The 27397-nt window shown below is 37.5% G+C and overlaps 6 protein-coding genes and 1 long non-coding RNA gene across 13 annotated transcripts; 5 read left to right on the top strand and 2 right to left on the bottom strand.

The window, feature by feature from the left end:
• Positions 1–1538: 1538 nt before the first annotated feature.
• On the top strand, positions 1539–2886 carry LOC103336988 (uncharacterized). Its single transcript, XM_089041954.1, has 4 exons — positions 1539–1577; positions 1981–2060; positions 2158–2344; positions 2719–2886. Exons 1-4 carry the CDS (start codon positions 1539–1541, stop codon positions 2884–2886), a joined length of 474 nt encoding a protein of 157 aa, XP_088898080.1.
• Positions 2887–5185: 2299 nt separating this feature from the next.
• On the top strand, positions 5186–8316 carry LOC103336989 (uncharacterized). Of its 5 annotated transcripts, none has more exons than XM_008240119.3 (2): positions 5186–6549; positions 8251–8316. In XM_008240119.3, the coding sequence occupies exon 1, from the start codon at positions 5379–5381 to the stop codon at positions 6543–6545; it is 1167 nt and encodes a 388-aa protein (XP_008238341.2). In that variant the 5' UTR covers positions 5186–5378; the 3' UTR covers positions 6546–6549; positions 8251–8316. The 5 variants fall into 5 exon arrangements, with proteins under 5 accessions (XP_008238341.2, XP_088897817.1, XP_008238343.2 ...); XM_089041691.1 differs by lacking the exon at positions 8251–8316 and adding an exon at positions 7909–8163; XM_008240121.3 differs by lacking the exon at positions 8251–8316 and adding an exon at positions 7438–7582.
• Positions 8317–12054: 3738 nt separating this feature from the next.
• TOM2B (tobamovirus multiplication 2B) lies at positions 12055–14453 on the top strand. Of its 3 annotated transcripts, none has more exons than XM_008240128.3 (5): positions 12055–12260; positions 13534–13599; positions 13690–13754; positions 13967–14081; positions 14226–14453. In XM_008240128.3, the coding sequence occupies exons 1-5, from the start codon at positions 12129–12131 to the stop codon at positions 14262–14264; spliced, it is 417 nt and encodes a 138-aa protein (XP_008238350.2). In that variant the 5' UTR covers positions 12055–12128; the 3' UTR covers positions 14265–14453. The 3 variants fall into 3 exon arrangements, with proteins under 3 accessions (XP_008238350.2, XP_008238352.2, XP_008238351.2); XM_008240130.3 differs by having other exon boundaries at positions 12056–12260; positions 13967–14085; XM_008240129.3 differs by having other exon boundaries at positions 12062–12260; positions 13967–14057.
• A 74-nt stretch (positions 14454–14527) lies between these two features.
• On the top strand, positions 14528–16422 carry LOC148915582 (uncharacterized). The gene is made up of 2 exons (XR_016122086.1): positions 14528–14669; positions 15128–16422. It is a non-coding gene; the product is annotated as an uncharacterized LOC148915582 (long non-coding RNA).
• LOC103336990 (uncharacterized) lies at positions 15019–17937 on the bottom strand. The gene is made up of 4 exons (XM_008240125.2): positions 17320–17937; positions 16483–16550; positions 16274–16372; positions 15019–16154 (listed from the first exon to the last, which is right to left on the bottom strand). The coding sequence occupies exons 2-4, from the start codon at positions 16525–16527 to the stop codon at positions 15219–15221; spliced, it is 1080 nt and encodes a 359-aa protein (XP_008238347.2). The 5' UTR covers positions 16528–16550; positions 17320–17937; the 3' UTR covers positions 15019–15218.
• Positions 17938–18879: 942 nt separating this feature from the next.
• On the top strand, positions 18880–20262 carry LOC103336992 (protein transport protein Sec61 subunit gamma-like). Its single transcript, XM_008240131.3, has 3 exons — positions 18880–19072; positions 19190–19305; positions 20088–20262. Exons 1-2 carry the CDS (start codon positions 18979–18981, stop codon positions 19303–19305), a joined length of 210 nt encoding a protein of 69 aa, XP_008238353.1. The 5' UTR covers positions 18880–18978; the 3' UTR covers positions 20088–20262.
• Positions 20263–21624: 1362 nt separating this feature from the next.
• On the bottom strand, positions 21625–24015 carry LOC103336993 (acetolactate synthase 3, chloroplastic-like). The gene has a single exon (XM_008240133.3). The coding sequence runs from the start codon at positions 23819–23821 to the stop codon at positions 21848–21850; it is 1974 nt and encodes a 657-aa protein (XP_008238355.2). The 5' UTR covers positions 23822–24015; the 3' UTR covers positions 21625–21847.
• Positions 24016–27397: the final 3382 nt, after the last annotated feature.

The following is a 27397-nucleotide window of genomic DNA, read 5'->3' on the forward strand; positions in this document are numbered from 1 at the left end:
TCCGTTTTACGATCCGTCAAATACTATACGATCCTGGAAAAGTCTAGATTAACATACCTGAAAATTGTTATGATCCAACGGTGCAAAACTAGTGAACCCGGAAATCACACACTAGGCGAGATCCGTTTTCAAACGGTATCCGTTAAGATCCGCGAAATCCTATGCGCTCGTGAGGACTATCACTCTAGAACTACCCTATTCTCGGCTCAAGACTTATCCTAGGTAAACACCCTATTTGGAGCCAACCAACCTCAAAAGTGAAAATGGCCGTGTGATGTGTAAATTTCTGAAATTTCTGAAATCCTACCCAATCAGCAGCTAGAGCATGAAAAATAGCTAGAAAACCATTCCACTCGTCCGATTTGGTGGCCGGACGACGGAGAACGAACGCTGGACTATGGCGGCGGATCATGGCGGCGAATGGCTGGGGTTGGAAGAGGAAGTTTCGTGGTTCATTTGGCACTGGTATTGCCTGAATCGGGGTCAGAGCTGAGAGGAATCAGCTCAGAAAGTCGGCTCCTTCTCCCCCCGAAACCCAGAAAAATCTGGGTTTATAAAATTTGAAGTTCGAGATATTTACGGTTCTGCCACTGGACTTGATCCGTTTTGAGTCCACTACATGTCTACGAACTCTTTTCGTCGCGCTCTACGCAACGGTACAACTGGAATCCTCAAATTCCTTCCCGGTCAAAAAGTCAACTTTTAAACTAATAAAATATTCTAGGGGTATTTTAGTCTTTTTCTCAAATAAATTAATAATTAAATATTAATTTTAGGTTTGGGTTATTACATTTGATGTATTTCATTTTAGGGAAATTACTTGGGTCCTTAATGAATTAAACATATCAACTACAAATTAATTAAACAATATTGGACTTGATATCTAATCAGTACATATGACATAAATGCTTATCTTATAATCAAAGTAAGACATTATTTCACATATAAAATAATAAGTTGTTTAAAGATGAAAAGTTGAAGTGGACTTTGTAGAGTTTGACACTTCTTACCCTCTGCCATTTTCATATTGTTTGGATGTTTGATTGATTAATGTTTTCAAATAGTTCATCATTTTTTGCCTCTAATTATATTTTTAGTTTATAATTTGAATTATCTAGTGAAAAAAAATGAAGTGAAAAAAATTCAAATTAAATGGATTAGTTCTTGGGCCCGAGTGTGGCACAAGCACGTTCCGGGCCGGGATTAATAATTTTACTAAATGGTAAATTAAATGCGGGGGTTATAATTTTTCAAGTTAAATTTATATTTTTAATGAAATTGATATGTGTAGTGTTTTTTTATGGATTATAATTTATTGATATGATATTGATATTGTTATTTGAATTAGATTTTATAATTGATTGATATTGTTATGTTTTTTTTGTTGGATTGATATTGTTATGTTGATAATGTGATTGGAAATTGTAATTTAGTGGCAGTGGGTTATTGATATTTGCATATTCATATGATAATTTAGATAAAATTTGTGGACAAGGCAGCGGGGGTTAGTTAACCATCCTTGCTGTGGTCACTCTATAATGCAAGTAGTTTCTCTCTGTGGTTCCAATCTCATTGAGGTGCTATTCTATTCAATAAATCCCTAATTTTGTTTCTTCGTCTCTTTTTTTTTTTTTTTTTTTTTTGTGTGGTCAACCCTTCTAAGACTCTGTTCATATTCAATCTATTTCTTCACGCACTTGGTTGCAGTGAAGTGCCAATCTTTAACCCTAAAAGCTATTTATTTTTTTTTCAAAATCCTTCTACATGTAGTTAACAGCTAGTGTTAATGAAAATGCACTAATGGCTATAAGTTAGTGGGTTGGCTCCTTCCTATGCCCTAGGACTTCACTCAAATCATAAAGGGATGTGCTGGGGTTGGGCTAATTCTTAGATTGAACTTATGTTCGTAAAGAAATTAACTGAATTTGTACTGCACAATGTGTTTGCTGCTTGCCTTTGATTATGCTCTACTCATTTAAGGTCATGGATGCACAAGGAGAGAAATCTTTGGCTTTGTTTCTAGCTAAATTTCAAAAGAGCATGTGGATAAAACAACATATGTTGACTCTGTTCCCTTTAACGTCAACCAATTTCAACAGATTCTAGTAAATGTACCCAAAAATAAATTGTTTTTGCATTCATTTTCTATGCAGGGAGCTTTGTTGTAGTTGATGCAAGTGAAAAGGAGAAGGTTGTCGAATCTGGCAGCAAAGTGGCATGCATTGTTTTGCAAGTTCTGTTTTACAAACAAGTTCGTGCGCTTAAGAAATCACCAGAATGGTGTGTATTCTCTTCACATCTTGTGCCACTATCTCACTATATGCCACCCTCTAAAACTTGGCTTGCATAAACATTTAATAGTACGATGTCCTTTTACTCTGGCTTCCTTCATATAGGTGAAGGTCTACTATTTGAGCATTATGTTGCAACTTGTCAAAATTCTTTTTCTTTTTTCTGTTTTTTGTGTGGAAATAGTAGTCCAACAAGCCTCCCATAGTTTCCATACCTAGCACATAATCCTACCGAAAGATGGAAAAAGGTAGCTCATGGAAGTGTAGTGTGAAATCCTGCAGCCTTGTGGCACATTTTCTGTAATGTTTTTAAGTGTTGAGAGACAGGCACTAACACGCATCTCCTCCACCTCATCTTTTTTTTGTTTTTTTGTTGTTGTTGCTCTTTTGTTCCTTATATTTGCTTTGACCACCCAATGAAGGCCAGAAATCTTCAAATCCGCAATTCCATATGGATGCAAAGCAAGTCTGCAAGGGAGACACTACCTCCCAACAAGAAGAGAATGAGCTTGACTCAAGTGATGATGACGGACTTCCTCCACTAGAAGCCAATACGAACAGGATGAAACCAGTTGATTGGAAATCGAACACGTAATCGAATTCTGATTCGATACATTCATAATTCAAATCAGACTTAGGTTCCGCAACTAATTCTTGAATAGTTGTACAGAAGATGTATGCTGAAACAACTGCATCCATATCCAAGATGACATGAAATGAGGATAACAATGTCAAACTTGTGTCCGAAAGTTTTGGACTGAATTTTTGTTGACCATGTATGTAATCATGTATTAAAATACATACACACTATTAATCAATCCATTCATGTAACGTTTAAACGTTTATGCAGAGCCTTCCACATGGAAATATTCTCATTCAAAGTCCAGAAATGCATGATTATTTTTATTTTACAAATTTATAAATAAACTCAATCCTAGACATGTATTTATAAAAAAACCCAAGCACTATTTAAACATAGAAACACACCCAAAATCAACCCCAAAGTCAACTTTTTGGGTGTGTTTATAAATGAGTTTTGAGTGTGTAATGATGGATTTTGGGTATGTTTATAAAGTGTTTTGGGTGTTGGGTTTTTTTATAATTTCAACCTCCATTTTGGGTGTTTTAGTGAAACTCCCTATTTATTTTTGGAGAATGCTAGCAACCTTCTCTCTGAGAGCACCTCTAGCGCTCCAATTTTGCCCGAGCAAAAGGGGCCTAGGGCCAGGCTTGGTCTCCAACGCAATGAAGATTGGGTAGCTTATGGGCTCCACAAGCCTAGGCAGCCCAACGACAAAAAAAAAAAAAAAAATCTTTAAAAATACCATAATTTTCAAAATTTTTTAAAATAAATAAATATCTAGTCATATCTTCACTTTCCACACCAAAATTAATGGCTTAAGTATAAAAAAAATAGAAAATAAATTAAAGTGAATAGTAATTGCCCTTGCTTGCCTTTTGGGGTGAAAACAAAAAGGTAATGGCTGCCACTATTCACATGAATAGTGACAAACCTTACTTTGCATTTGCCTTTGCCTTGCCCTTGCCTTTTAGGGTGGAAGTGCTCTAACCTTCTCCTTTTGGTAATGACATGTGTCACTTTCCTTACAATTAAAACAATGTCATTAATGAATGAATCCAACTAGCTTTTATTTTCCAAATTTATTCTTTTATTTTCTTATGTGGCATAAAATTATAATAAAATATTTGAAAATTCAATTTAGAAAATAAGAAATAAGATTACAGTATTCAAAAACTAAAATTAAAAAACCCTTATCTCTATTCCGACTCCTTCCAACCATCACCCACCAAAAACTAAAATAAGAAATAAGATTACAGTTAAGCAAATGTGATGGTCTGTGGTACTATTATGCCTTTTGAGTTACCTTCTTCGTATTTACGCATCTTCTTTGAGGTTACCCATTTTCCATTGTAGCAAACCAAAATAACAATTGTCTCCAATTTTTAGCGTGATAAAACATCATTTCATTAACACATGTGAAGCCACCAGCAATACAACAACAGTAAACAAGAAAATCCCAATATGAAATGCAAGAATCAATCGACAAAGAACAAATCCATTGGATGTTTCAAACAAAGAATCATCATAATTAGATAATACAAATCTACTACATCAAATGGAAAATCCTAAGTTTCAAGATTCACAAATTCAGAGCAATGTAAATCCATTTGAGAAAAACCCAGATGGATAAAGAAAATGAGCATGAACATTAAAAACGGATAACCCAAAGCAATCAAAACAAAACCAATTTGAGAGAACAGAGATGAAGATAATGACTATCAAGACTAAATGAAGGAAACCAGAGCAATCAAAACAAAACCTATTTGATAGAAACCCACACAAATTTAGAGAGCACAAAAAGAATACAAGAAGACAACCTATTGGAGGTCGGCGATGGAGTTGAGCTTCGAGGTTCAAACCAACTACTCACTTAGGCGATTCGAAAGAAAGATCTAGAAGATGGGGTCAATGGTGGGTTTTGCGATTTAGAAGAGAGAGATGAGAGGATGAGATGGGTCTCGGGAGAGAGAGAGAGAGAGAGAGAGAGAGAGAGAGAGAGAGAGAGAGAGTGGTGGTGGTCGCGGAGTGACAATGGAGAGAGAGTGTTGTTGGTTGCAGAGGAAGGAGAGAGAGAGAGAGAGAGAAGTGATAAGGTATGTATTCATACTTGGTATTCCAAAAATGTCCAGCCAAGGATCGTATTTGGAGAAGTAAGTTTGCCTTGATGATATTTTACGGTATTTCCCTAAAAACGCTTTCTGCTTAACTTGCTTTTAGATTATAAAAGTGATATTTGGAGAAGCACCTAACACGACTTATCCAAAAAACTAGTGAATTTTGCATAAAAATCTCAACGTGTATATTTGGTGAAAAAATAAAAGGGCCTCAACAAAATAGCAAGCACGAGGGCTAACATTGGAAGTTTAAGGCCCAGAGGTACTGTTTTCCAGCTGCCCCGAAATTGAGGAACTCGCTAACGCAATCGAGAATCTGCTGCTTCAACGGCTCCTCTCTCTCCTAAGAGGCCGAAAAGGAAACCTATTCTCTTGATCACAGACACAGAGATGAAGATCTCCCTCAGGTTTCAAGAAGACCAACCAGAGTTCCAAAACCAGCAAAACCCACTGATAAAGGCAAAGGTACCTCTAACCATCTTCAACCAACCTTTTACTTCTTCCATTGCCACCGTCCCCTCCACCACCACATCCACCTCCATGCCCACCAACTCTTCTTCTCACCTCTCGTTTTCTCTCTCATCCAATTTCTCTTCAGGGCCTTCTGTCAAACTTTCTTACTCTCACACCTCCACCACACCCTCTCCTCTCTCTCTCTCCCTCAAGTCTGGTCTTGGCCTCTTTGGCTCCCCAAAAAACTCCCCTCTTGTTTTCACTGCCAATTTCTCTCTCTCCCACATAAACCCCAGTTTCTCTCTCCACATCAAGCCCCAATTTGGCAACTTTTCCCTAAAACAAACCGCATTTTCAGACCCTAATTTTAAACAGATTTCTGGGTCTGCCTCCAATGTTGGTGCCCATTTGGATTCTGGGTTTGTCTCAGAAGGGTCATCTGTTTGGCAGGAGCTTAGGTTGGAGCCTTGCGGTGGCAAAAATGGGGCTGTGAACAGTGAATTTAGGGATAATTGTGGAGCTCATTTGAATGGTGGGTCTGTGGCAGAGAAGCCATTGGCTTGGAAAAATGGTGGGAAAGATGGGCTTTTTTCTGGAATTGCTGTGATGGCAAGGACTGTGTTGCCAGTGACAAAAAGTGTGGTGGTGAATATGCGATGGGGTGTGAATCTTCCACCCAAGTTTGGCAAAGCAATGCCGTATTTAACACTTAATAAAATCGGTATTGAGAGAGTTGAGGAGGTAAAGGCAGAGGAGGAGAAGGGTACTGATAGTAGTAATGCGGGTGATTTGGAATTGTTAAAGGGGATGTGCTTTTGGATGAGAAGGGATTTGGAGGTCATGGAGAAGGAAAATAAGGAGATGAAGCACAGGTTGGAGGAGATGAAGTCGGGAGTTTCTAGGAAGCATTTTAGAGGGGAGAGTGATTCTGTTGGGAAGAGAGTTTCACCTCCTTTGGATGAGACTTCTGGCGGGTTCGAACAGTGGAGAAACAAGAAGAAAGTCAGAGAAGAGAATGCGAGAACAGAGGCGAAAAAGTCCACCGATTCTGCTAGTGATTTGGAATCTGAATTGCAGAGAGCTATCAAGGCTGCTACCATTTAGCAAGGTTCGAGATATATGTATTGTAGAATTATTGCTTTGCTTTGAAATGTATAGGTAAATTATATCTCTGCTGTCTTCAGGGTTGATTGCCTTAATTAATTTTTCAGGGTAGTTTAAACTTAATCACTAAACATTGGAAATCTGTTGGAACTTGTAAGTATCGCATCAATGGGGTTTATCTCTTATGAAGAGAAGGGAGTTTATGTTTTTTTCAAGTCTTGAGTTGATTGCCATGATTAATTTTTTTATATTAGAGTTGTGTTAAGGTTTACAAGTCAATAATCATTGATTGTTAGCTAATGTCAATGCACCTTTCTAAAATTTGGAAGGAAAGGTAACTATGGGTTTTGTAATGCTGAGTTGCTTAAAAACAAACTGATGAACTAAACTTTGCTTTAAAAGTAAATTGTTGTGTTGGCATTTGCTTGAGTTTCAACTCAGTTGTGTTTCACAAATTTAAGGGTTTTCCTTTATTGTTAGGGCCTGATAATAAAACTAAAAATTATAAAATAGTTGGACAAGCAGAACAGAGAACCCATATTATACTTAAACATACCTGAACGGCCTTTAACAGTCTGTCTGTCTGTCTGTCTGTCTGTCTGCGCGCAACTGTGCATATCCTCTAAGTTGTAAATTTTGAAATACAAAGTTCTGGTGTGTCATTGATTACTTGATTTAATGGCGAGGTGCAGAGATGTCTAGAGTGGCTAAGATTTTGAATTTTCCAAGGCACACCTTCGAGTATGAGGTTTTTTTTCCCTTTATCTGTTATGTCATTTGTTAAATTCATGGCTGGAAATGAGCAGACTAAGTGGAAGATTTTATTAGCAAAAAGGCCTGTAATAATAATGTAATCGGCATGGAATTATATGATATTCATATTTTGAATCAGTATCAGTCGGAACAGGGGAAAACCTACAAAGAATAATTGTCCGTGGTCCTGGCCCTTCATGCTTCAATGGTTCAAATTTGTTGGTTCTTTTGAAAAGCACTGCTGTATGTAAACAAATTTATTATAGAAATCTTAAATTTTCAGATGTCTTGTTTTCTCTGTAGTTGTAAGAAAAATTAGTGAACATCTATGGTATGAGCTACCAGAGAAGCCTCATGCATGAAATGCACACAACTAGTCAATGTGCATACTCATGTTACTCTGGTAAAAGATTTGTATTGGATAATAGAATAGAAAAACAAGCTGCTTTGTTCTTTCTCTTTTGCTATCATTTCACAGCAACAAAACAAGTTACAACATATCTCTTCTGAAATATTAACCTTTACAAAACTCCTGGAAAGAACTGTACCTAAAACTTATTGTATATTCTGCATCCTTAATGGGTTTCTGCACAATTTTCAGCGACTCCAGCAGCGAAGTAGGGATCATACTTTCGGCCCCAATGATCCGGACAGTGCACCTGAGTGGTTTCAAGGGTGGCTTGGCGGCGCTCGGCACAATTTATTATTATTATTCTTTAGAGAGAGATCATAGTCACATAACCAACTGTGTAGCTTTAGTTATGGCCTAGGAGAACAAAAGAACTTTTTATCAATGCGTACGTACGCATTTACATACCCCATTAACACAGTCGAGTGTTGCATATATACATACAATTCCTTTGCAGTCGGCCACACTCGAACGTTTCCCATTTTCATTTTGTTGTATGATCCAACCGAGTCATCAATAATATAGGCCACTTGGCATGTGCAGAGCTTGGAGTACATGGAAACGCTTTGAGGTCATCGTTAGTAGAACATCTTTTAACAAGTATGGTGGTTTCTAGGGGTGGCATTTTAAACCGAAAAACCGAAAAACCGCAAAAACCAACCGACAATTTACCTGAAACCGCAATCATTTGCGGTATTAAGAACCGAACCGCATTTGCGGTTGCGGTTGCGGTATTTGATGACCGCAAACCGCAAAGTACTACCGGATGATGAAGTTGAATTTTACAAGGAAATAGAACATATGACAACTTGTAAGTAATTAGTTTATTTATACTAATGTTATTTATGCTTCTTCTTATAATAAAATGTACTAAACTATGTTGTTTTATTTGTAAATAACATTGATGCTCAAACAACACAACGGGGTTCTTCAAATCCACTCACCACCAACACTTGAGTTTGTAACTTTAGTTTGTAACATTGGTGCATTGCATTTTCCTTTTAGTTTGTAACTTTAATTAACTTTGAATTGGATTTTTCTTTTTTGTTGTAACTTTAATTCATTTTGCTTTGCATTTTCCTTTTGGTTTATAACTTTAAAGTTTGGAATTGGAATGCTTGAGAAGTTTAAATTTAATTGGAATGCTTGGAATTGTAACTTTAATTTTCTTAGGTTGTGAATGCTTGAGAAGTTGAGAAGATTGTGAATTTATATATGTTTGAGAAATTGAGGTTGTGTATTTATTTAGGTTGTGAATTTATATTTTTGTGAATGCTTGAGAACTCGCGGTTTTAAACCGGGTCGATGCGGTTTACCGCAATTTCGGTTTGCGGTTTGAAAATCACCAAACCGCAAATAGTAACATCGAGAATAATGATACACCTGCCACAACCAAGAAGAAGACGAGCCAGTTCAGAGCAATCTTAGATGGGGCTTTCTCCATGGTTCGTTCTGTTTTTTTATTATTGTCACATTGGGTCGATGTGAATGAAATTTCAAGTTTGCTTTTCACTACAGTAAGTGAGCCCTTTGGGCTATATTTATAGGATCAAATGGGTTGGGTTGTTTTAATGTCAAAGAAATCTAATATAGTAAGTCATCTAATTAATTTCCAAGTTCTACAGTGTGTCGATGATGATGAAAACTCGACATATAGGAAAAAGTACAAACTTGGTAATGACAATCTCTACTTTCCTTGTTTTGTATCATTAAAAGGGGAATTTTGAAATATTCCAATGCAGAAGAAAAATCAAATATATTTCTTTGAATCTTAATGTATTCGTTAGTGGGTTAATCGTTTTATTAGTCCCTGAACTTAGACCTGATTTGCATTTAAATCTCTCAATTTTCAAAATTGTTATCGTGGTCCTTCAACTTTTCGTTAGGACAAATGGTCTTGCCATCAATTTTGTTAACTTTTCTGTTAAATGTAGGGGAAAAATGGTATCTAGCTAATAATATTTGAAAAAATAGAATGGACGTCTAGAGAGAGAGGGAATTTGGGTGAAGAAGGGAAGAAGGGAAGGTTGAAGGAATTTCAAATTTGGGAATCTAGAGGTTCATATTTGGGAGAAAATGGGGAATTCGATTCGGGGATTTCAGATTTGGGAGAAGGAATAGGATTCATTCCATTTGAAAGAAGTGCTCGAATCTTTGAATAGGGTTCATTGCACTTGAAAGCTGCTTCTTCTCTGTGTGAATATTGACAGAATTGAAGAAGACATGGAACTGGAGAAGCAAGGCTTGGCCAATAATGTCATTGTGGGAAGTTAACACGGATGCAGACTTTGTGGACCCTTTTCTCCCAAATTCCTCATTTTCTCAACTTGACTAACCCTTCCTCTCCCTTGTTAAGAGATTGAAAAGAAGTGGGGGCCACATCAATTAACAGAACTTCTCTCAAATTTGACGAAATAGCTAACGTGAGATACTTATTGAAAGTATAGGTGGTATATTTAAACATTTCAAAGAACATGTGGTAATTTGAGACTATTTTGAAAGCCCAGAGGGCATATCCATAAATAAGCCTTTTATTAATTGTGTTGGTGGGATTCAGGAGTAACTTAGTCATTTTGTTAAGGAAATAGCATTTTATTTGGAGGGGGAAACGTAAATCCCTCCTTCTCTTTATTGTGGGGTGTCACAAGCATTATTTTAATATATATTATCCTAAGTTATCCAATGCAAAGCCCAAAATATATAGTATTTCAGAATTTTAGGAGGGTTAAGGCCCTTACATGCCTAAGCACACCTCCGACATTAGGACAAGATTGTGTTTTTTCAAATTTACATGATAGATGGAAAGATAAGATGGGTTAGGACATAGGAAATAGCAGTACTCTAGAAAATGTGGTAACTGAAAATCAGTTTAAGTAAAATAAATAAATAAATAAATAAATAAAGTGGCCTTTAGCTAACCATCCATATGCATGTTATTAAACTCTTTTATTGTTATTTTTCTCCACTTGATTTGAGACGGTCTCAAATTTCGTTCACATGGATGGTAATGAGTTTGATAATTAGTTGTGGCTAAATTCATTATGAGTGGATGACATAGTTGAGTAAAAATGCAACTATTTTGTAGACATGGGTTAGACCAATAACTAGTTGGTCAGGCGGTGAACTCGACCCCTTTGCACCTAAGTTCGAATCCCCTTTATTACAAATTAGATTAATTTAGAAGATCGTTTATATGTATATATATATTTTTTAAAAGGAATTTATATTTGTACGACGCTTTCGAGCTCATCGCCATTACCTAAAAAAAATATACAAATTTATAAATAAACTCAATCCTAGACATGCATTTATAAAAAAAACCCAAACACTATTTAAACTAGTGGCATTTTAAACCGAAAAACCGCAAAAACCAACCGACAATTTACCGCAATGAAACAGCAATCGCGTAAACCGAACCGCATTTGTATTAATAACCAACATTTGCATTGTGTTGCGGTATTTAATTTTCAAAACTTACGGTTACCGCAAACCGCAAAGTATAGCCACACGGATTATGAAGTTGAATTTTACAAGGAAATGGAACATATGACAACTTGTAAGTAATTAGTTTATTTATGCTAATGTTATTTATGCTTCTTCTTATAATAAAACATAATAAACTATGTTGTTTTATTTGTAGATAACATTGATGCTCAAACAACACAACGGGGTTCTTCAAATCCACTCACCACCAACACTTGAGTTTGTAACATTGGTGCATTGCATTTTCCTTTTAGTTTGTAACTTTAATTAACTTTGAATTGGATTTTTCTTTTTTGTTGTAACTTTAATTCATTTTACTTTGCATTTTCCTTTTGGTTTATAGCTTTAAAGGGTTTGGAATTGGAATGCTTGAGAAGTTTAACTTTAATTGGAATGCTTGGAATTGTAACTTTAATTTTCTTAGGTTGTGAATGCTTGAGAAGTTGAAGAGATTGTGAATTTATATATATTTGAGAAATTGAGGTTGTGTATTTATTTATTTAGGTTGTGAATTTATATTTTTGTGAATGCTTGAGAACTCATGGTTTTAAACCGCAAAACACGGTTGGTTTGTTTCAAATCACCAAACCGCAAATAGTCGGTCGGTTTGCTTTGAGTAAAATTCGCGGTTACCAAACCGCAACCACCCCTAATTTAAACGTAGAAACACACTCAAAATCAACTCCCAAGTCAACAATTGTATATTTATAAATGGGTGTTGAGTGTGTGTAATGATGAATAAAATGTTTTGAATAATTTCAGTTTTCATTTTAGGTGTTTTAGTGAAACTCCCAAAAAAATAAAGGTCTTGGTGTCATAGTGCCTCGTAATGCAATGTTGGCTAGTTTGGAACAAAAGTTGTGAAGTTGGGCTATTTTAGCTAAATTCTCAAAAATAAAATAAAAACACGCTTCCGAGAGCTAGGAACAGTGAGAAGAATGGCGAGCTCAACCGCAGGTAGAAGCAGCAGAGGGAATACGGCAAAAGCCCTGGTGGCTGATCAGATCTCTCAGGCCATACTGTCCACTTCCAACCTCCTCCACCTCATGCAACAATCCTCTCCTTCCCAGGCATCCTCCTACTCTCTGTTTCCCACCTTTTATTTTTTCAGATTTTCTATCAGAAATGCATGTCGGAGAAGATAATAGTGATTTAATGGGTCTTCTTTGTCCTTTTTTTTAAACAAAAAATTTCAGTATAAAATCAATTTGGGAACTGGGTTTTGGTTAAATTTGGGGAGGGCGATTGTATTACAGGTAGAATTATTTTTGTTATCCCAGGTGTGGAGGTTGATTTGATTGGTAAAATTAAGATTAATCAGGAAAAAAATAGGGGAAATGTATTAAAAACATAAAATTTGAAGGAGATTCCTATGTGGCTCAGGTATTTAACTTCAAAGATAGTACAATTTTTTGAGACAGAAATGTTGTTATAAAAAATGTGAAGAAAAGGAATGTGGTCATGGACATGTATCTGGACACTAAAGAACTGAAATACTAGAAATTGATGTCCAAATTATCAGACACATTCTTCCTGGTGAAGGATTGTAAAACTGATACAAATAGTGGATGGATGAATGGAAGACTGAAATGCTTATTTAGAATGTGCAGGAAATGCAAGAGTTTCTGGAGGCTGTGTTATTAGGGTATTTTTGGTGAAACAGGAGTGGGGTAGATATAAGCAGGTTTCTTTAGTAGGGAATCATAATTTCCATTGCTTTTGAAAATTTGTTAATTATCTTCTAGTTTGTGGTGAGGGTGCGTGGCCTACCATGACTTGGTGTTGAAACTGTGATGATATAATAAACACACTGGGATGGCTGATTGGAGTGGAGGTGCATTAGTTCTTATTAGGAAGCTGCAAGCTGTAATCTTGGAGATAGTTTTCATTCTAAATTTTGTCAAAATCTGCATAGAGTTGTTAGAGATGGAAATATGTTTCAAAAGGAATAAGAAATGAGAAGGTAAATAACTACTAAGGTCAGTAAAACTGTGTCTCTATATATGGTAGGGTTGCTTATACTTTTCTATGCCGCCTGACACTGTAACTCTTCTAAATCCATGCTTTTGGTATGATTCACGTTTCACCGTTATCATAATATTTGAATACCCTTAGTTATCAATTAGATTACTCTCATGAAAATTCTTGTTGCAACTTTCCTGGCATGTAATATAACTATATCTATATGTCCCAATGCAAGGTGAATTACTCACTCTCACCCTTAATTTTTATCTTATTATTTGGGTACATGAGGTAATTAGACACTATGCAGTATGTGTGTAATAGCATAAATTGACCTCGCCTCACTGGCCTATTATATTTCTGATCTCGTCTCTTATGCAGGCCCAACTGATAAGGCTTCCAAAGAACCTTTTGGTCAAAACATCTACAATCAAGCATACCGGACAAGTATGTTTCTTTTCACCAAGATGATCTTGACTATTAACATTCCATGTAAATTTCATTTTCCCATCTTGTATTCCTTTCCTTTTTATGCAGTTGTTGGAGCAGATGCCTCGAGTAGTTTCATCTCTGGATGCACATATGGAAAGTGGGTTACAAAGGTTGTAGTCATGTAGGCTTCGTTTTCACAAAACTTTTGTGGCATACAGTTACATACATCAGCACCTTGCCTGCAGCAACTCTTTTTCATGAGATCAGAAAAATTTTTAATTAACAGTTGTGATGTGTCATCATATGTTTTTGTTGTTATATCTCCTCTAAGAAATATAAGCTCATATGATTCTGTTACTGATAACATTTATAAATTTTTCAGTGTTCCTCATCTGCAAACTGTAATCCAATTACTTGAAAACATGGAAAGCTGCCAACTTAGTTCTCTCTCTCAAGCTAAAGTCCTTCCTGAGGTTAAGATCTCCCTCTCGCTCTCTGTGTGTATGTGTTTGTGACCCTTTCTTTTTTGAATGCTCAGTGCATAGGATATTATTTCTAGGTTAGCAAAAATCTTTCTGCCGCAATTTGTTCCCTAGAAGTCCTTAGCTTTCATTGGCATTTCCTTATTTTTCACTTCTCAGGAACATGAGGTGGAAAATCAACCTCCAAAGGTGGGCTAACTATCCAAACTATGTACCCATTTTGTTGTATATTGGCGGATGTAACATAATGGTTGTCAAAATGAACCTTTGGAGTTCTTGTTGAGACTGGTCAGAGTAAATTATATGTGATCTCAATGTACATAAACACACTAAGGGATAGTACCAGTAGACTCAGTATGAAGTTGTTCTCTTTCTTTTTCTTAAAAATTTCATTTTGATGACCGCATCTCACAAGATGCCAAATTTTTGTGCACCTTGGAGGAACTAATTTATACTTTCAGGGGCCCTGGATTGTTCCTATTCTATTGTCCTGCATTTGGTGCTTCTCGCACTCTTCTGTGAGTTATTTGAGAAGCAGACAAGCGTGGTCATGTTCTTATCCGTGGCAAGTTTCATTTCCCACTACATATTTTCCTATGTGAGGTACATAATGTGCGTTATTATGTTATGTAACCTGCATAAGCATTCCTCTGCTTTAATTTACCAAGTTAGAACCTCATTCCATGTGTCTTTTCGTTTCTTTTTAACATAAATGGCCAGGATTAGTTTAGCTCATTTTACTGGCAACCTCAACACGGTTCCAATTTCGGTTTTTTGAAATGGTTAAAGAAGCTCCAATGCAATTAGTCGCTTCAAAAGCTTGTACAACAAAGATGCAGGAAAGGAAAGTTGCATAAATTACGTACATTAGCCAAAAATGTTTACTAAGAATGAAATACCAATCTGAACAAAAAATAGTTGCAGAGATTAGAACTCAAGTGCAGCATATATATATTCAGAAACTCACAACATTCATAAGTTTTATTGTACTTCGATCAATTAAAATTTCAATTTAGTGATTAAACCCGCTCATGTTCGTGTTCATCTTCCCTTTTCCACAGTTAAAAAATGTTACTGCTTAATGGCGTTTCTTAGAACCGTTTAACATATCGTACATAAACACACAAAGAGCCCTCATTCATTGACTTGAGGCTAAGGCATTGAAGTGTCAAAGGATTTCTTCCTGACCAAGAGGCAAGTGATCTTTGAAGTCTGGCCATGAGAATTGTCAATGCTACACAGAACAAGGTCAGGCCTGTGAAGCCTGAGATTAAAGTGATCCTTCCCAAAAACCAGTTCGGTTGCATCAAGAAGAACATGCCACGAGCTCCTGTGAGCTTCGGAAACCCAATGTAGTGAGTGATGAACCCCATTTGCAAAAACTGGATAAGAGAACAACCCTTTGACCTTGAGCTTACTTTTCTTCCTGAAATACTGGCTTAATTGTGAACCTTTGATCCTCAAATCCAACCAAGTCTCTGGTGCCAAAATCACTTTGGATTCCTTGTAACCGGCAAACTCCTTTATGCAGTCTTGTTCCCCAAGAATGGTCAAGTAATAGTTTCCCTTGAAGAAAGGGTAGCTCTCTGCTACTAACACCATGGCATCCCTGTAGGTTGGGGTGAAGAGAACAAGGTACTCATCATCAGTCAATCCACAGTGCTTCAAGACCTTGTTTTGAGCTTGTATCTCGGGGATCGAGATGAAGCTTCCGGGGAAGGAGGATTTCTTGGTGAGGATGTCAAGCAACCTCGATGGCTCCAACTGAGTCCTGTCCAAGTCAGGCAGGTTGCTCCCGGAAAATTGTGTTGCGGACTCCCTAGGTGACTTCAAACTACCCCTCGGTGATTTCCTCTTATCATCAGGCATGGTCTCAGTAGATTCTTCAATGATGCAAATACTAGAGAGATCAAACTGTTCTCCTTCAACAAGCGCAGCATATTGTGGGTACTTTGCCAACACATACTGCTCAACATATTCCCTTTCTGTTGGAGTAATAGGGCCTGAAAATCTGAGCTCCACACCATCACCATGGAGTGTTGATATGGCTTCAGCTACAATGTGAGGAGGAATCATATTGTGTGCTTTCTGTTTTGTAGTTCCAAGTTTAACCAAGCAAACAAGCAAACTCAAATCAGATACAGATTTATTTGAGATATCTGAAGTCAAATATGAGAAAAGAGGTTTTGAGAGGGTTCAAGTTTTACCTTAATAACCATGCTTCTTGGTCTCCCATCATCTATTGGTGGTTTGTAAATAGAAGCAAAAAGGGATTTTTTCAATTGACCTCCTCCTTTCGTCATGGCCTATTTGTTCACAAATTTGTTTTTCATATTACCATTAAGATTGTTACAAATTGTTTGCTCATAATACTTGCAGTAAATGAAAAAAATGATCTTGATTTATCAGCACTTACCTCAGAGCCTGCATGTGAAACAATTTCACCAGTGTTCCTCCCCATAGTATCAATTCCAATTCTCACCACTGCTCGTAGAGACAGAGAAGATTTGTTTAAGGGCTTTTCAGACAAGAATCAAACTTTTGATAACAAGATTAGGAGCAAAAAACAGAGTTTTTTTTTGTATGTAAAAGACTGAAATCAAATCTCTAATGCACAAAGTCTTTGAGAAAAGATTTAAGAATGAAAGAAACTATGCCAAGGACAATGGAAGAAAGAAGATCAAGATTCAAAACTATTTAGTTCATTGGGTACTAAGAAACAAGCCACTGAGGACAAATAGAGGAAACTGAAAATAAAACAGATTCAGGCATGAAGACAAGTGTAAGGCCCAAAAATCATGACACGAATCCCAAGACATAAATCCATTTTAACGGTGCAGATCACATCTAAAATACCCATAAATCTAAACCATAGTACCCATGATTTAATTCATTTAAATCAAAGTATGAAACCATAGATCCATTGCTATAATGGTGCAGAATAATAAAGAAATTAGTTAATATTTGAACCTACTTTAAACCACACAAAACCCAGATGGTAAAAGTCTTATGGCATGTTTATTAATCCGTAATCAAATGAAGAGTAATCCGTAATCAGAATCCAACACTTTATTTTGATTATGATTATGAATTAATGAACATGTCATTAATTCATACTGTACCAGTTTACTGAAATCCGCACTCTAGAAACACACAAAGCTGAAACAAGCTGAGGCTGTGGGGTTGGGGATGAGAAAAGATTGAGATTGAGAAACAAGCGAAACCCAGATAGTAAAAGGTTTTAAATTCATACCTCTTATGGCTTGCCACAAGACTGAAACAAGCTGAGCTCTGTGGGTCTGGGGAATGAGAAAGCTTGAGATGCAAGAGTGAACTTTTTAACCACTCTGAGTCTTCTGACCGCTGACAATGCGTTGCTCGACATTCTTAGACATTCTTTTGGGTCAATTGGGCACAACTCAAATTGGATCTAATTGCAGAAGAAACCAAAAGGAAATCCTTTTCTGCTCAAAACTATTGTAATTGTAACCAATGTTTCAAAAGACAGAGAGGTATATGCAGAGATGCCGCACGGAGATCCGTTGTTTAAAAGCTTACAAATGGACAAAGTCTCTGATTGAGTTGTTGCTTGATTGGAATAATTTAGTGGGAAAATCTTAAGAAAATATGAGCTGCCGTACACTGACCTACATTTCAGTTTCAGAATGCATTATTTTAAGGCAGATTATATAACGTCTCTGCCTCGAAGAGTAATAGAATAATAAGTTCAGAGTTTGAAGAGTCTGAAACTATTTTTAAATATTTTTGTTCTTTTTATTTGGTTGAAGTTTACGGTATGAAGGTTCCTTGAAGCGCTGGTTGAAAGGGACTAGAGAGCAGAACCTTCACTGGTCCGACGAGTCTTGAAGATGAGAATTTTTCAGCACAGAGGAAGATGATGGGTCAAACCTTAGTTGGTAGGTTTGAAACTTCGTGGAAATTCAATATTGGTGTCAAATGGTTCAGAAAATAAATAAAAAAAGTTAACAAAATGACTTGATATTCATGTTTTTAAGGGTCCCTCCTTGTTGACGGTAAATCTTGTTATAATATGTTTAAAAAAGGAAATAAAAAGATAATATTTGATCACTAATCATGATATATGCATAGGCAACAGCTCTTCGCTCTTATCTTTTTTTACTAAACAATTAGTTCTATGCGGAATACAACCACACGCATACAAAACATCGGCTGCTTGAAGTGAGATTCCTACAGTTGGCTCTTTCACTTTCAAATGGTTGTAATACAATCATTCTTAGTAAGGACCGATCATACCAACAATTCATAATTCCAGAAGGTAAAATCAAGTTAGGTTAAGATCTTAATTCGTATGATATACGATATCTCTACTTAAGAGTCATACGCTTAACTAAAGAAAAAAAAAATTAGACAAAAATAACGTCAAAAATCGGAAGAGAATGCGCAATCCTGCAAGAAAAGGGAAGGGGAGAACATAAAACAGAAGCAAGAGTGTACGAGTCATTAATTATTTCAATTCTAAAAGCATTTCAATTAAGATTTTTAACTACTTTCCTCTCTCATTAATTATTTTTTATTAATTCTCTCATTTTCTCTCATTCTCTCTCATTCATGGTAACCAGAGATCACTTGTCGTCTACGTTGTGTTCGAACGGCTTCAAGATTTTCTCTGTTTGGGCTTATGCAATTGTTGCCTTAGGCCTTTAGCTACTCTATGTATTTGGGCCGACTTCGGACGAATTTCTTTCGAAATTGGGCCCCTTTGAATTTTCATCGGCCTAAAAGAAGAAACAAAATGAAGCTTTGAAAACAAATAAAAATCCTCCATTTTTGACCACTGTCCTAAACGCTTCTTAACCCTGTCTTCGACTACGTCTCCGTTTCCTACATCTCTCTCTCTCTCTCTCTCTCTCACCCAATTTGCTCAGAGAAGATGGACGCCATAGATTCAGTAGTGGATCCGCTCAGAGAGTTCTCCAAGGACAGCATTCGGCTCGTCAAGCGGTGCCACAAGCCTGATCGCAAGGGTAACTTATACGTATAAATATTCAGATCTGTGTTATTCCAGATCGGGTCTTATAGAAATTAGGGTTTTTGGTTCTGTTATCTGTAATTGATGGATTTGATGGTCAATTGTGGTGCAGAGTTCACGAAGGTCGCGCTCCGTACAGCGATCGGGTTCGTAGTGATGGGATTCGTTGGGTTCTTCGTGAAGCTGATCTTCATCCCCATCAACAACATCATTGTTGGATCTGTTTAGGTATGGAATTATATCTGAATCTTCGTCTGATCGAATTCATTGATTGAATTATTGAGATTAATTTGCATGCATTTGATGTCTACTTGATTTTTTGTCCGTAATTTTACCAAGAATTTCATTTGAATTATGTTTTGTTTTTTTTTGTAAAATGCGAGTCTTTGGATATTAGGATTCAGATCAATTTGTCTTGGGCAAGTGCTTGCAAAATTGAATGTCAAATTGTGTTTTTTGTTCAATTTTATGAACGAATCCAAAATATGGAGCTGGCATATACAATAAGTTTCAAAGGGTCTCTAATTTTGAAATTCTTATCAAGTTTTGGTTTAGGTTTTTGGCGGATGGGTTTGAACTTTTGAGTGTTTCATCACATTATGAGTAATTCTAGGGTTTGGGGTAATTGGCCATTGGTTTTTCCTATGTAGACTAGGGGATGTTATAATAGGAAGATTTTCTTCTTGTGGCATGATTGAGAAGTTTGAGTTCTGGCTTTACCATGTTGCGTTGTATTCTACTGCCTCATGTGTACATCATAGAGTTGGATATCAAACCCAGCGCAGTTAACTCAAGCATTGATTACATGCGCAACCAAACTTGAACAATATCCATCTGTCTTGAACGATTTTCGTTTGTTAAATGTTTTGTGGATTTAGTAATGTCTATTGATATTAGTGTCATTTTACTACAATTTTTTAGATAGTAGGGTTTTAATAACTAGTTCTTATCTTTGGTTGTAGAGTAAAATGTGGATTGTTGACTGATTTTTCTTTTTTATATAATTGCAGGTCGTGTGCTGAAGTTAGAAAGATGATAGGTGCAGCAACTTGAATTCACTAAGAAAGCAGTAGCTTTTAGTTCTCATTTGATTCCTTTTGAGATACGTTTGCTTTATTTCTGTAAAACCATGATACATGCACTTTCTAGTTTTCCATAATTGAGACCGCATATTTTTTCTTTCAATTTAAATTTTGATGCCCTGGATTTGGTTTACCAACTTTTCGTGGCGCTCTTTAACCAAAAAAGAGCAGCCAGGATGATAATGGCCAAATGATAATGAAATGCTGAATTTCATGGGTTGTGTTGATTAAGCTTATGCATGTTAATCAAATTAGCAGGCACCTTGTATCTCCTGTCTTCAAGATCCAACCGGTTCTCTGGGTCGGTAGAACTGGGGCTATTCCAAATTCTGCTTTATGAATTAGGTATTTGCTACCAATGTCCAGGATCCGATAGAACTAGGGCTGTTTTGAGTTTTACTTGAGTTTGCATGATCTTTATGGTTGTATTTGCTAGTAATGTCAGTGGCTGGGACAACTGAAACTGTGCCGAGATTTGGACAAGACATTAACTAGTCTAGACATTTGAATGCAAGAAACCCATAGGGCATCCCGCAGATCAGTTATGCGCAGAGAGTAAAACACCCCAAGTATTAAACTGAGCCCCATTTTATTTCAGCAAGTTAGGTTAATGGATGTTGCCGAAGGCCTTAAGAAAGGAACTAAGACATGCTTCATATATTCTGCCCTTTATCTCATATTGGGGATTTGGATTCTAGAATTCAACTGGTGAGGACTGGACGTGTTATGGAAGCTTTGAAAGAGTCAAACTCACTTTAGTTTTTAAGAAAATAAATCAAGATCATTTCAGAAAAGCCATCAAAAGATGCGACTCATTTAGCAGAAATTCTCCATGGTGAATATATTGTCGATAATGGATCGATAACATGTTATGTACATTTTGTTATTGACATGTTATGGTAATGGATTGATAACACGTTAAGGACATTTTGTTATTGACATGTTATTGACAATGATAATACGATATCGAAAATCTATCCGTGAATAAAGGTATGGAGAAAAACTGAGTAATTTAGATCCGTATAAATAGCATCATTGCACGATCAGTTTCCCTGTGTTAAGATCCTGAAGGATAGAGTTGGATTAATGGTTCAAGGATTTGGCATATAAGTAGGAACTATATAAGTAGGGACCAGAACTTGAAAGTTTGAAACTCTCCACATGGCCCTATATCTAGAGGTAACAAGGTATTAATTCAGCAAAAATCAAATATCTACCTAAGTGGTTGTACCGTGAAGAACACGTATGTTCATTTAAAAAATACTGGTCTTATTTGATTCTTTCCTGGGTAGAAGACAACTCTTTGGATTTTGGCCAAGCAACCAAAACTCCTATGTCATTCGATTCCTGAAATATAATTCGAAAAAGGAAAAAAAATTGCTTTAAAGGAGACCTTAACAACCATGGTCTGTCATCTTCTGTTTGTGGTTTCTGTCAATTCCACTGGCCAAACAAAATAAACACATAAAAAAAATTGAACAATACTTGTATAAAATTGAATTGACATAAGTGAAACGCGAGATAGCAGACACAACACATGACTTTAAGCTAAGGAACTCAAAACATACTTCATAATTACTCAAAGTAGAACTTGTTCAAACTAACACTAGTAGAAAAACTAAAGATTTTTTTTAAGTACACCTCTAACTTACACTCTTAGGCGTGAAAAACGGATGCTGGCCAAGAAATCAATAACTTGATCTCCCATCACCCTCAGTTATCACGTCTTTGAAAGCACCACCACTTGGAATCATAGGCAGGACATGCTCTTGATGGGGTACGATTACATCCAACAAGTACGGACCGGGAGTGTCCAACATTTTCTGAATTGCTGCTTTAAGATCTTCCTTCTTCGTCACACGGGCAGCCGGTATCCCACAAGCATCTGCAAACTGCAGCATATTCGGGAATATTTCAGATTCATTTGATGGGTTCCCTAAGTAAGTGTGAGCCCTGTTAGCCTTATAGAAGCGATCCTCCCATTGCACAACCATACCCAAATGTTGATTATTCAACAGCAAAACCTTAATGGGAAGTTTCTCCACACTGATGGTGGCCAGTTCCTGGACATTCATAATGAAACTTCCATCACCATCGATATCAACAACGATAGAATCCGGGTTTGCAACGGCAGCCCCAATAGCAGCAGGCAATCCAAAACCCATAGCTCCTAATCCCCCAGATGTCAACCATTGGCGAGGCCTCTTATACTTGTAAAACTGAGCTGCCCACATTTGGTGCTGCCCAACACCAGTGCTTATAATCGCATTCCCATCAGTTAACTCATCAAGAACCTGAATGGCATTCTGGGGAGAAATGGATTCTCCAAAAGTCTTGAAACCCAATGGAAACTTCACTTTCTGCTCTTTCAGCTCTGCCCTCCAAGCCGAAAAATCAAGTTGGACGTTGCTCTCTTTCCCCTCCAATATCCTATTCAATCCTTCCAACGCCAATTTGACATCAGCACAAACCGACACATGCGGCTGCTTATTCTTTCCAATCTCTGCCGAATCAATATCAATGTGGACAATCTTAGCCCGACTAGCAAAGGCCTCTAACTTCCCGGTAACACGGTCATCAAACCTCACCCCAAATGCGAGCAATAAATCAGACTTATCCACAGCATAATTAGCATAAACAGTCCCATGCATTCCAAGCATTTGGAGTGAAAATTCTTCATCGTTGCACGGGTATGCCCCGAGACCCATCAAAGTACTGGCAACCGGGATCCCAGTAAGCTCCACGAACCGCCTTAACTCCTCACTGGAGTTCAAACACCCGCCACCAACATACAACACTGGTCTCTTGGACTCAGACACCAACCTCACAATCTGCTCCAAATGATCCTCATTGGGGGTCTTGGGCAACCTAGACATATACCCAGGTAACCTAATGGGTTGATCCCAATTGGGAACCACAAGCTGTTGTTGCACATCTTTGGGTATATCAATCAAGACGGGGCCGGGTCGACCCGAGGTAGCTAAGAAAAAGGCCTCATTAACAACCCTAGGAATGTCCTCTACATCAAGAACAAGATAATTGTGCTTGGTGATTGATCTTGTTACCTCAACAATTGGGGTCTCCTGGAACGCGTCCGTACCGATCATTCTTCGGGGAACTTGGCCGGTGATTGCCACCACCGGAATGCTGTCCATGAGCGCGTCGGCGAGTCCGCTGACCAAGTTTGTTGCGCCGGGCCCGGAGGTTGCAATGCACACGCCGGGACGTCCTGACGCACGCGCGTAGCCCTCTGCCGCAAACACGCCGCCTTGTTCGTGGCGCGGGAGGACGTTGCGGATGGTGGAGGAGCGCGTGAGGGCTTGGTGGATCTCCATGGACGCGCCGCCAGGGTAGGCGAATACATTGGTCACGCCTTGCCTCTCGAGCGCCTCAACGAGGACGTCGGCGCCTTTTCTGGGCTCGTCAGGGGCAAATCGGGAAATTTTGGTTTCTGGGTCTGGAGGGTTAGTGGTGGTTATGGTAGTGGTGGCGGTCTTGGAGGAGAGAGAGTTAGAGATTTGGAGGTGGCGGAGGAAAGTGGGTTTTTGGGGATGAGGAGAGAAGGGGAGGGTGAATCTGGAAATGGGTTTTGAGGATTTGGAAGAAACAGGGAAAGGATAGGGTTTTGAGGAGGAAGAGGAGGGTGGAGCAATGGCCGCCATTGTTGAGAAGCTGATAATGCGTCAGAGAGAGCACAGAGTGAAGTGAATTGATAGTTTCAGGCGTGGCTGCTAGAGTAGGGAGTTTCGTGACCAAGAGATTCAATTTATATTTACCTTTTGGAACCAAGATTCTATTTATATCAATTTTGTAATGGAAGAAATGTTATTTATGTTTGCCTCCCCATGGCCCTTTATATGTAGGGGTGGCATTTTAAACCGAAAAATCGAAAAATCGAAAAATCGCAAAAATCAACCGATAATTTATCGCAATGAAACCGCAATCGCGATGAAACCAACCGCATTTGCGGTATTAAAACCGAACCGATTTATGTTCTGATGATTTGATTTTCAAAACTTGCTACCGCAAACCGCAAAGATAAATGCGGATGATGAAGTTGAATTTTACAAGGAAATAGAACATATGACAACTTGTAAGTAATTAGTTTATTTATACTAATGTTATTTATGCTTCTTCTTATAATAAAATGTACTACACTATGTTGTTTTATTTGTAAATAACATTGGTGCTCAAACAACACAACTGGGTTCTTCAAATCCACTCACCACCAAAGACTTGAGTTTATAACTTTAGTTTGTAACATTGGTGCATTGCATTTTCCTTTTAGTTTGTAACTTTAATTAACTTTGAATTGAATTTTTCTTTTTGTTGTAATTTTAATTCATTTTGCTTTGCATTTTCCTTTTGGTTTATAACTTTAAAGGATTTGGAATTGGAATGCTTGAGAAATTTAACTTTAATTGGAATGCTTGAAATTGTAACTTTAATTTTCTTAGGTTGTGAATGCTTGAGAAGTTGATGAGATTGTGAATTTATATATGTTTGAGAAATTGAGGTTGTGTATTTATTTATTTAGGTTGTGAATTTATATTTTTGTGAATGCTTGAGAACTCATGCGGTTTTAAACCGCTAATTGGCGATAACCGATCGCATTTTGCAATCGGTAAACCGCAAAACGCGGTCGGTTTGCGGTTTCAAAAATCACCAAATCGCAATAGTCGGTCGGTTTGCGGTTTGAGTAAAAACTCGCGGTTACCGAACCGCAACCACCCCTACTTTGTATGATACCAATTTGGTGAAATTTCTGATACCCATTTCTCTATTGGTGGAATATGTTCATGATACCAATTTATGTTGCTGCTGCTTGCTACTTAGAGCAAGTGCAATGCAAAGACGCTAACCCGGTCAACAGGGCCCCCAAGGCGAGTTGGACCTCCAAAGACGCAAAGGAAGCCTGGCAAGCCTTGAGATCCACCAACCTAGGCAAGCCAAAGGGCACTGGATCGGGCTCTTGCGAAGTCGTTGACGCCACCGTGACGCCACACCGACGTCAACGTGAAAATCAAGTTTTTACAACCCCAACGGAAGAAGCCACGTGGCGCTTCCCAAACGCCTCTGATCGATTTTTTGCAGAAATTCGACACCTTTTGATTTTTTATTTTTTATTTTTATAGAAAATACCAAAAAAAAATTATGGATTTTTTTCCTATAAATACCTATCAATTTTATTCACTTTCCACACTAAATCTTCGTACAAACTCTTCTCCTTTCAATATTTTTTTAATTCCCACTCTCATTTTTCATTTGTATCAAAAAACAAAGAGTGCTGATTTCCCAACTCCAATTTTATCCACTTACACTCCATTTTATAACTAAAAAAGGCGTGTAAGTGGATAAAATTAGAGTGGGGAAATCATTACCTAAAACAAATGGCCTATTCAATTTAATGTAACTTTTTTCTTCTTGTATTTCCAATTTGTTTATATTTTCTTGCATAATCTTTTTTTTTTTCTTGCATTTCCAATTTATTGTAACTTTATAATTGTTGAAACCCAAAATATCCACGGTTGGCCCCGAATAAATTCTCGGCCTAATATGACACCTTATTAAGAAAAGACTTAATTTGGAGCACGCGAAAGTCCGCCATGCATAAGTCACAGTCCACATGCTATGCCAAATAAATAATCCGTCATGCTAGGAATTGAGATAAAGATTATAAAATACACTGGCTTTACAAGCCCATGCTAATTAAGCATCGTGTCCCTCTTCAAGTCCCATAAAATTAAAGTACGTCAACAACATGCCATGCCAAACAGGAAATCATTATTTCACACCCCAACCATGCTACAATCCTAAGTGGGCCCAAGCCACTCAAATGTCCGGGGCTTGCTTGAGTGGGTTGTGGTATGGATGGTAATGAATTGTCATAAGGCCCATTGATGGGCCAAGAAATGGAAGTCCCAGGTTGTTTGGGAGTCTTGGAACTCAAACCCATTTCTTAGGCCCAAACATGTGGGTGAGCATAAAAGAGAAAATAGCTCATTACTTCAAACAAAATAGCCCAACATTTTATAAGCTTAGCCCCTTTATTTGATAAACCAACTCATTGTCTTAGAAGGCCCATGTAACTAAAATAAAGATCTGCAAAAGCCTCAGCACTTGGTTGAAAAACAAAAGCCACGAAGAGAGCAAGGATGTCCACGTATGCAGAGCTTCTGGGAAGCTCCATCACATGGGGGAGAACAAGTTTCAAGCAAAATCATCCAAAGGGTGAGGGGTATTGGTGCAGATTGCTAGGAGGGGAGTCGCCCTTGAACCAATGTGTATACCCATTTCTTTCCCTCATCAGACCTGGCTATGGAAGAAGGAAGGAAATAAAGGAAGGAGATGGCTGGAATATGAGTTCTCCACTGAGGCAGCTGCGGGAAGAGCATTGAGCTCCCAAAATCCTTATTTTTGTGCAATTAGGCAAAGATAATTTCACCAAATAGGATAAGTCAAAGGAATGGAGGAGAAAGGAAGGAAAAAGCTTGGCCAAATTGTATAGAAACCATTAGGGTTTCTTGGAAAAGAGTAGATTCCAGTGCCTATAAAAAGAGGCATTTCCTACCCATCATCTCAACACACACATTCAGAGAGCAAGCCTCATCTCTCATATCTGAAACCTCTGCAGTTTCGTGCTCTATTTCTCTATCTCCTCCTCTTTTTTCTTTTGTTAAAAAGTTCCAGAGCTTGAATAATTTTTTCGTTAAGCTGCCGGAAACTACTCAGCACACCCACTACTTCATCACTAGCTAAAACAACCACATCCAGATAGCAAGCTTCCTCTCTCACCTGCAAAACCCAGCAAATTCGTGCTCTATTCATCCTTTTCCCCCCAGGAAAGCATAACTTTCTCTTCAGTGCTAAACTCATGACAATTTTACTTACATTCCACAAGCCTCTCATGCCAAGCTAAAAAATCTATCTGTAAGCTGTTGTTATTTTTGTTGGTGAAGGTAACCAAGGAGCTTCCTAAGGCTTCACTATCATTTTGAAGCATTTTTGGGGCTTGATCTTTGAACTCAGACACAGGGGATAATTTCATCAATCTGCTATTTACGATAGCCTAGCCCATTTATAGTTGCTGAAAGAAAAAAACCTCTACAATAATAATAGTTACACGTGGCAACTGAAAATATTATTTGAAAAGATTATCAAAATTAATGGTTTAAGTATAAAAAAATATAAAAAATAAAGTAAAATGAATAGTGTTTGCCCTTACCTTTGCCCTTTGG

The sequence above is a fragment of the Prunus mume genome, linkage group LG7, assembly GCF_029339155.1.
Source record: "Prunus mume cultivar Tortuosa linkage group LG7, ASM2933915v1, whole genome shotgun sequence".
In the NCBI taxonomy this organism is placed as follows: Eukaryota; Viridiplantae; Streptophyta; class Magnoliopsida; order Rosales; family Rosaceae; genus Prunus; species Prunus mume.

Coding starts and splice junctions, on each gene's coding strand:
- LOC103336990 (XM_008240125.2), bottom strand. CDS start 16,527: ATGGGGAGGAACACTGGTGAAATTGTTTCACATGCAGGCTCTGAG. Junction 16,373..16,482: donor TTTCACATGCAGGCTCTGAG/GTAAGTGCTGAT, acceptor GTGAACAAATAG/GCCATGACGAAAGGAGGAGG. Junction 16,155..16,273: donor CAAGAAGCATGGTTATTAAG/GTAAAACTTGAA, acceptor ACTACAAAACAG/AAAGCACACAATATGATTCC.
- TOM2B (XM_008240128.3), top strand. CDS start 12,129: ATGGCGAGCTCAACCGCAGGTAGAAGCAGCAGAGGGAATACGGCAAAA. Junction 13,600..13,689: donor CAATCAAGCATACCGGACAA/GTATGTTTCTTT, acceptor CTTTTTATGCAG/TTGTTGGAGCAGATGCCTCG. Junction 14,082..14,225: donor AGATCTCCCTCTCGCTCTCT/GTGTGTATGTGT, acceptor TTCACTTCTCAG/GAACATGAGGTGGAAAATCA.
- LOC103336992 (XM_008240131.3), top strand. CDS start 18,979: ATGGACGCCATAGATTCAGTAGTGGATCCGCTCAGAGAGTTCTCCAAG. Junction 19,073..19,189: donor CCACAAGCCTGATCGCAAGG/GTAACTTATACG, acceptor ATTGTGGTGCAG/AGTTCACGAAGGTCGCGCTC.
- LOC103336988 (XM_089041954.1), top strand. CDS start 1,539: ATGCAAGTAGTTTCTCTCTGTGGTTCCAATCTCATTGAG. Junction 1,578..1,980: donor GTGGTTCCAATCTCATTGAG/GTGCTATTCTAT, acceptor TACTCATTTAAG/GTCATGGATGCACAAGGAGA. Junction 2,345..2,718: donor CACCCTCTAAAACTTGGCTT/GCATAAACATTT, acceptor AATGAAGGCCAG/AAATCTTCAAATCCGCAATT.
- LOC103336989 (XM_008240119.3), top strand. CDS start 5,379: ATGAAGATCTCCCTCAGGTTTCAAGAAGACCAACCAGAGTTCCAAAAC.
- LOC103336993 (XM_008240133.3), bottom strand. CDS start 23,821: ATGGCGGCCATTGCTCCACCCTCCTCTTCCTCCTCAAAACCCTATCCT.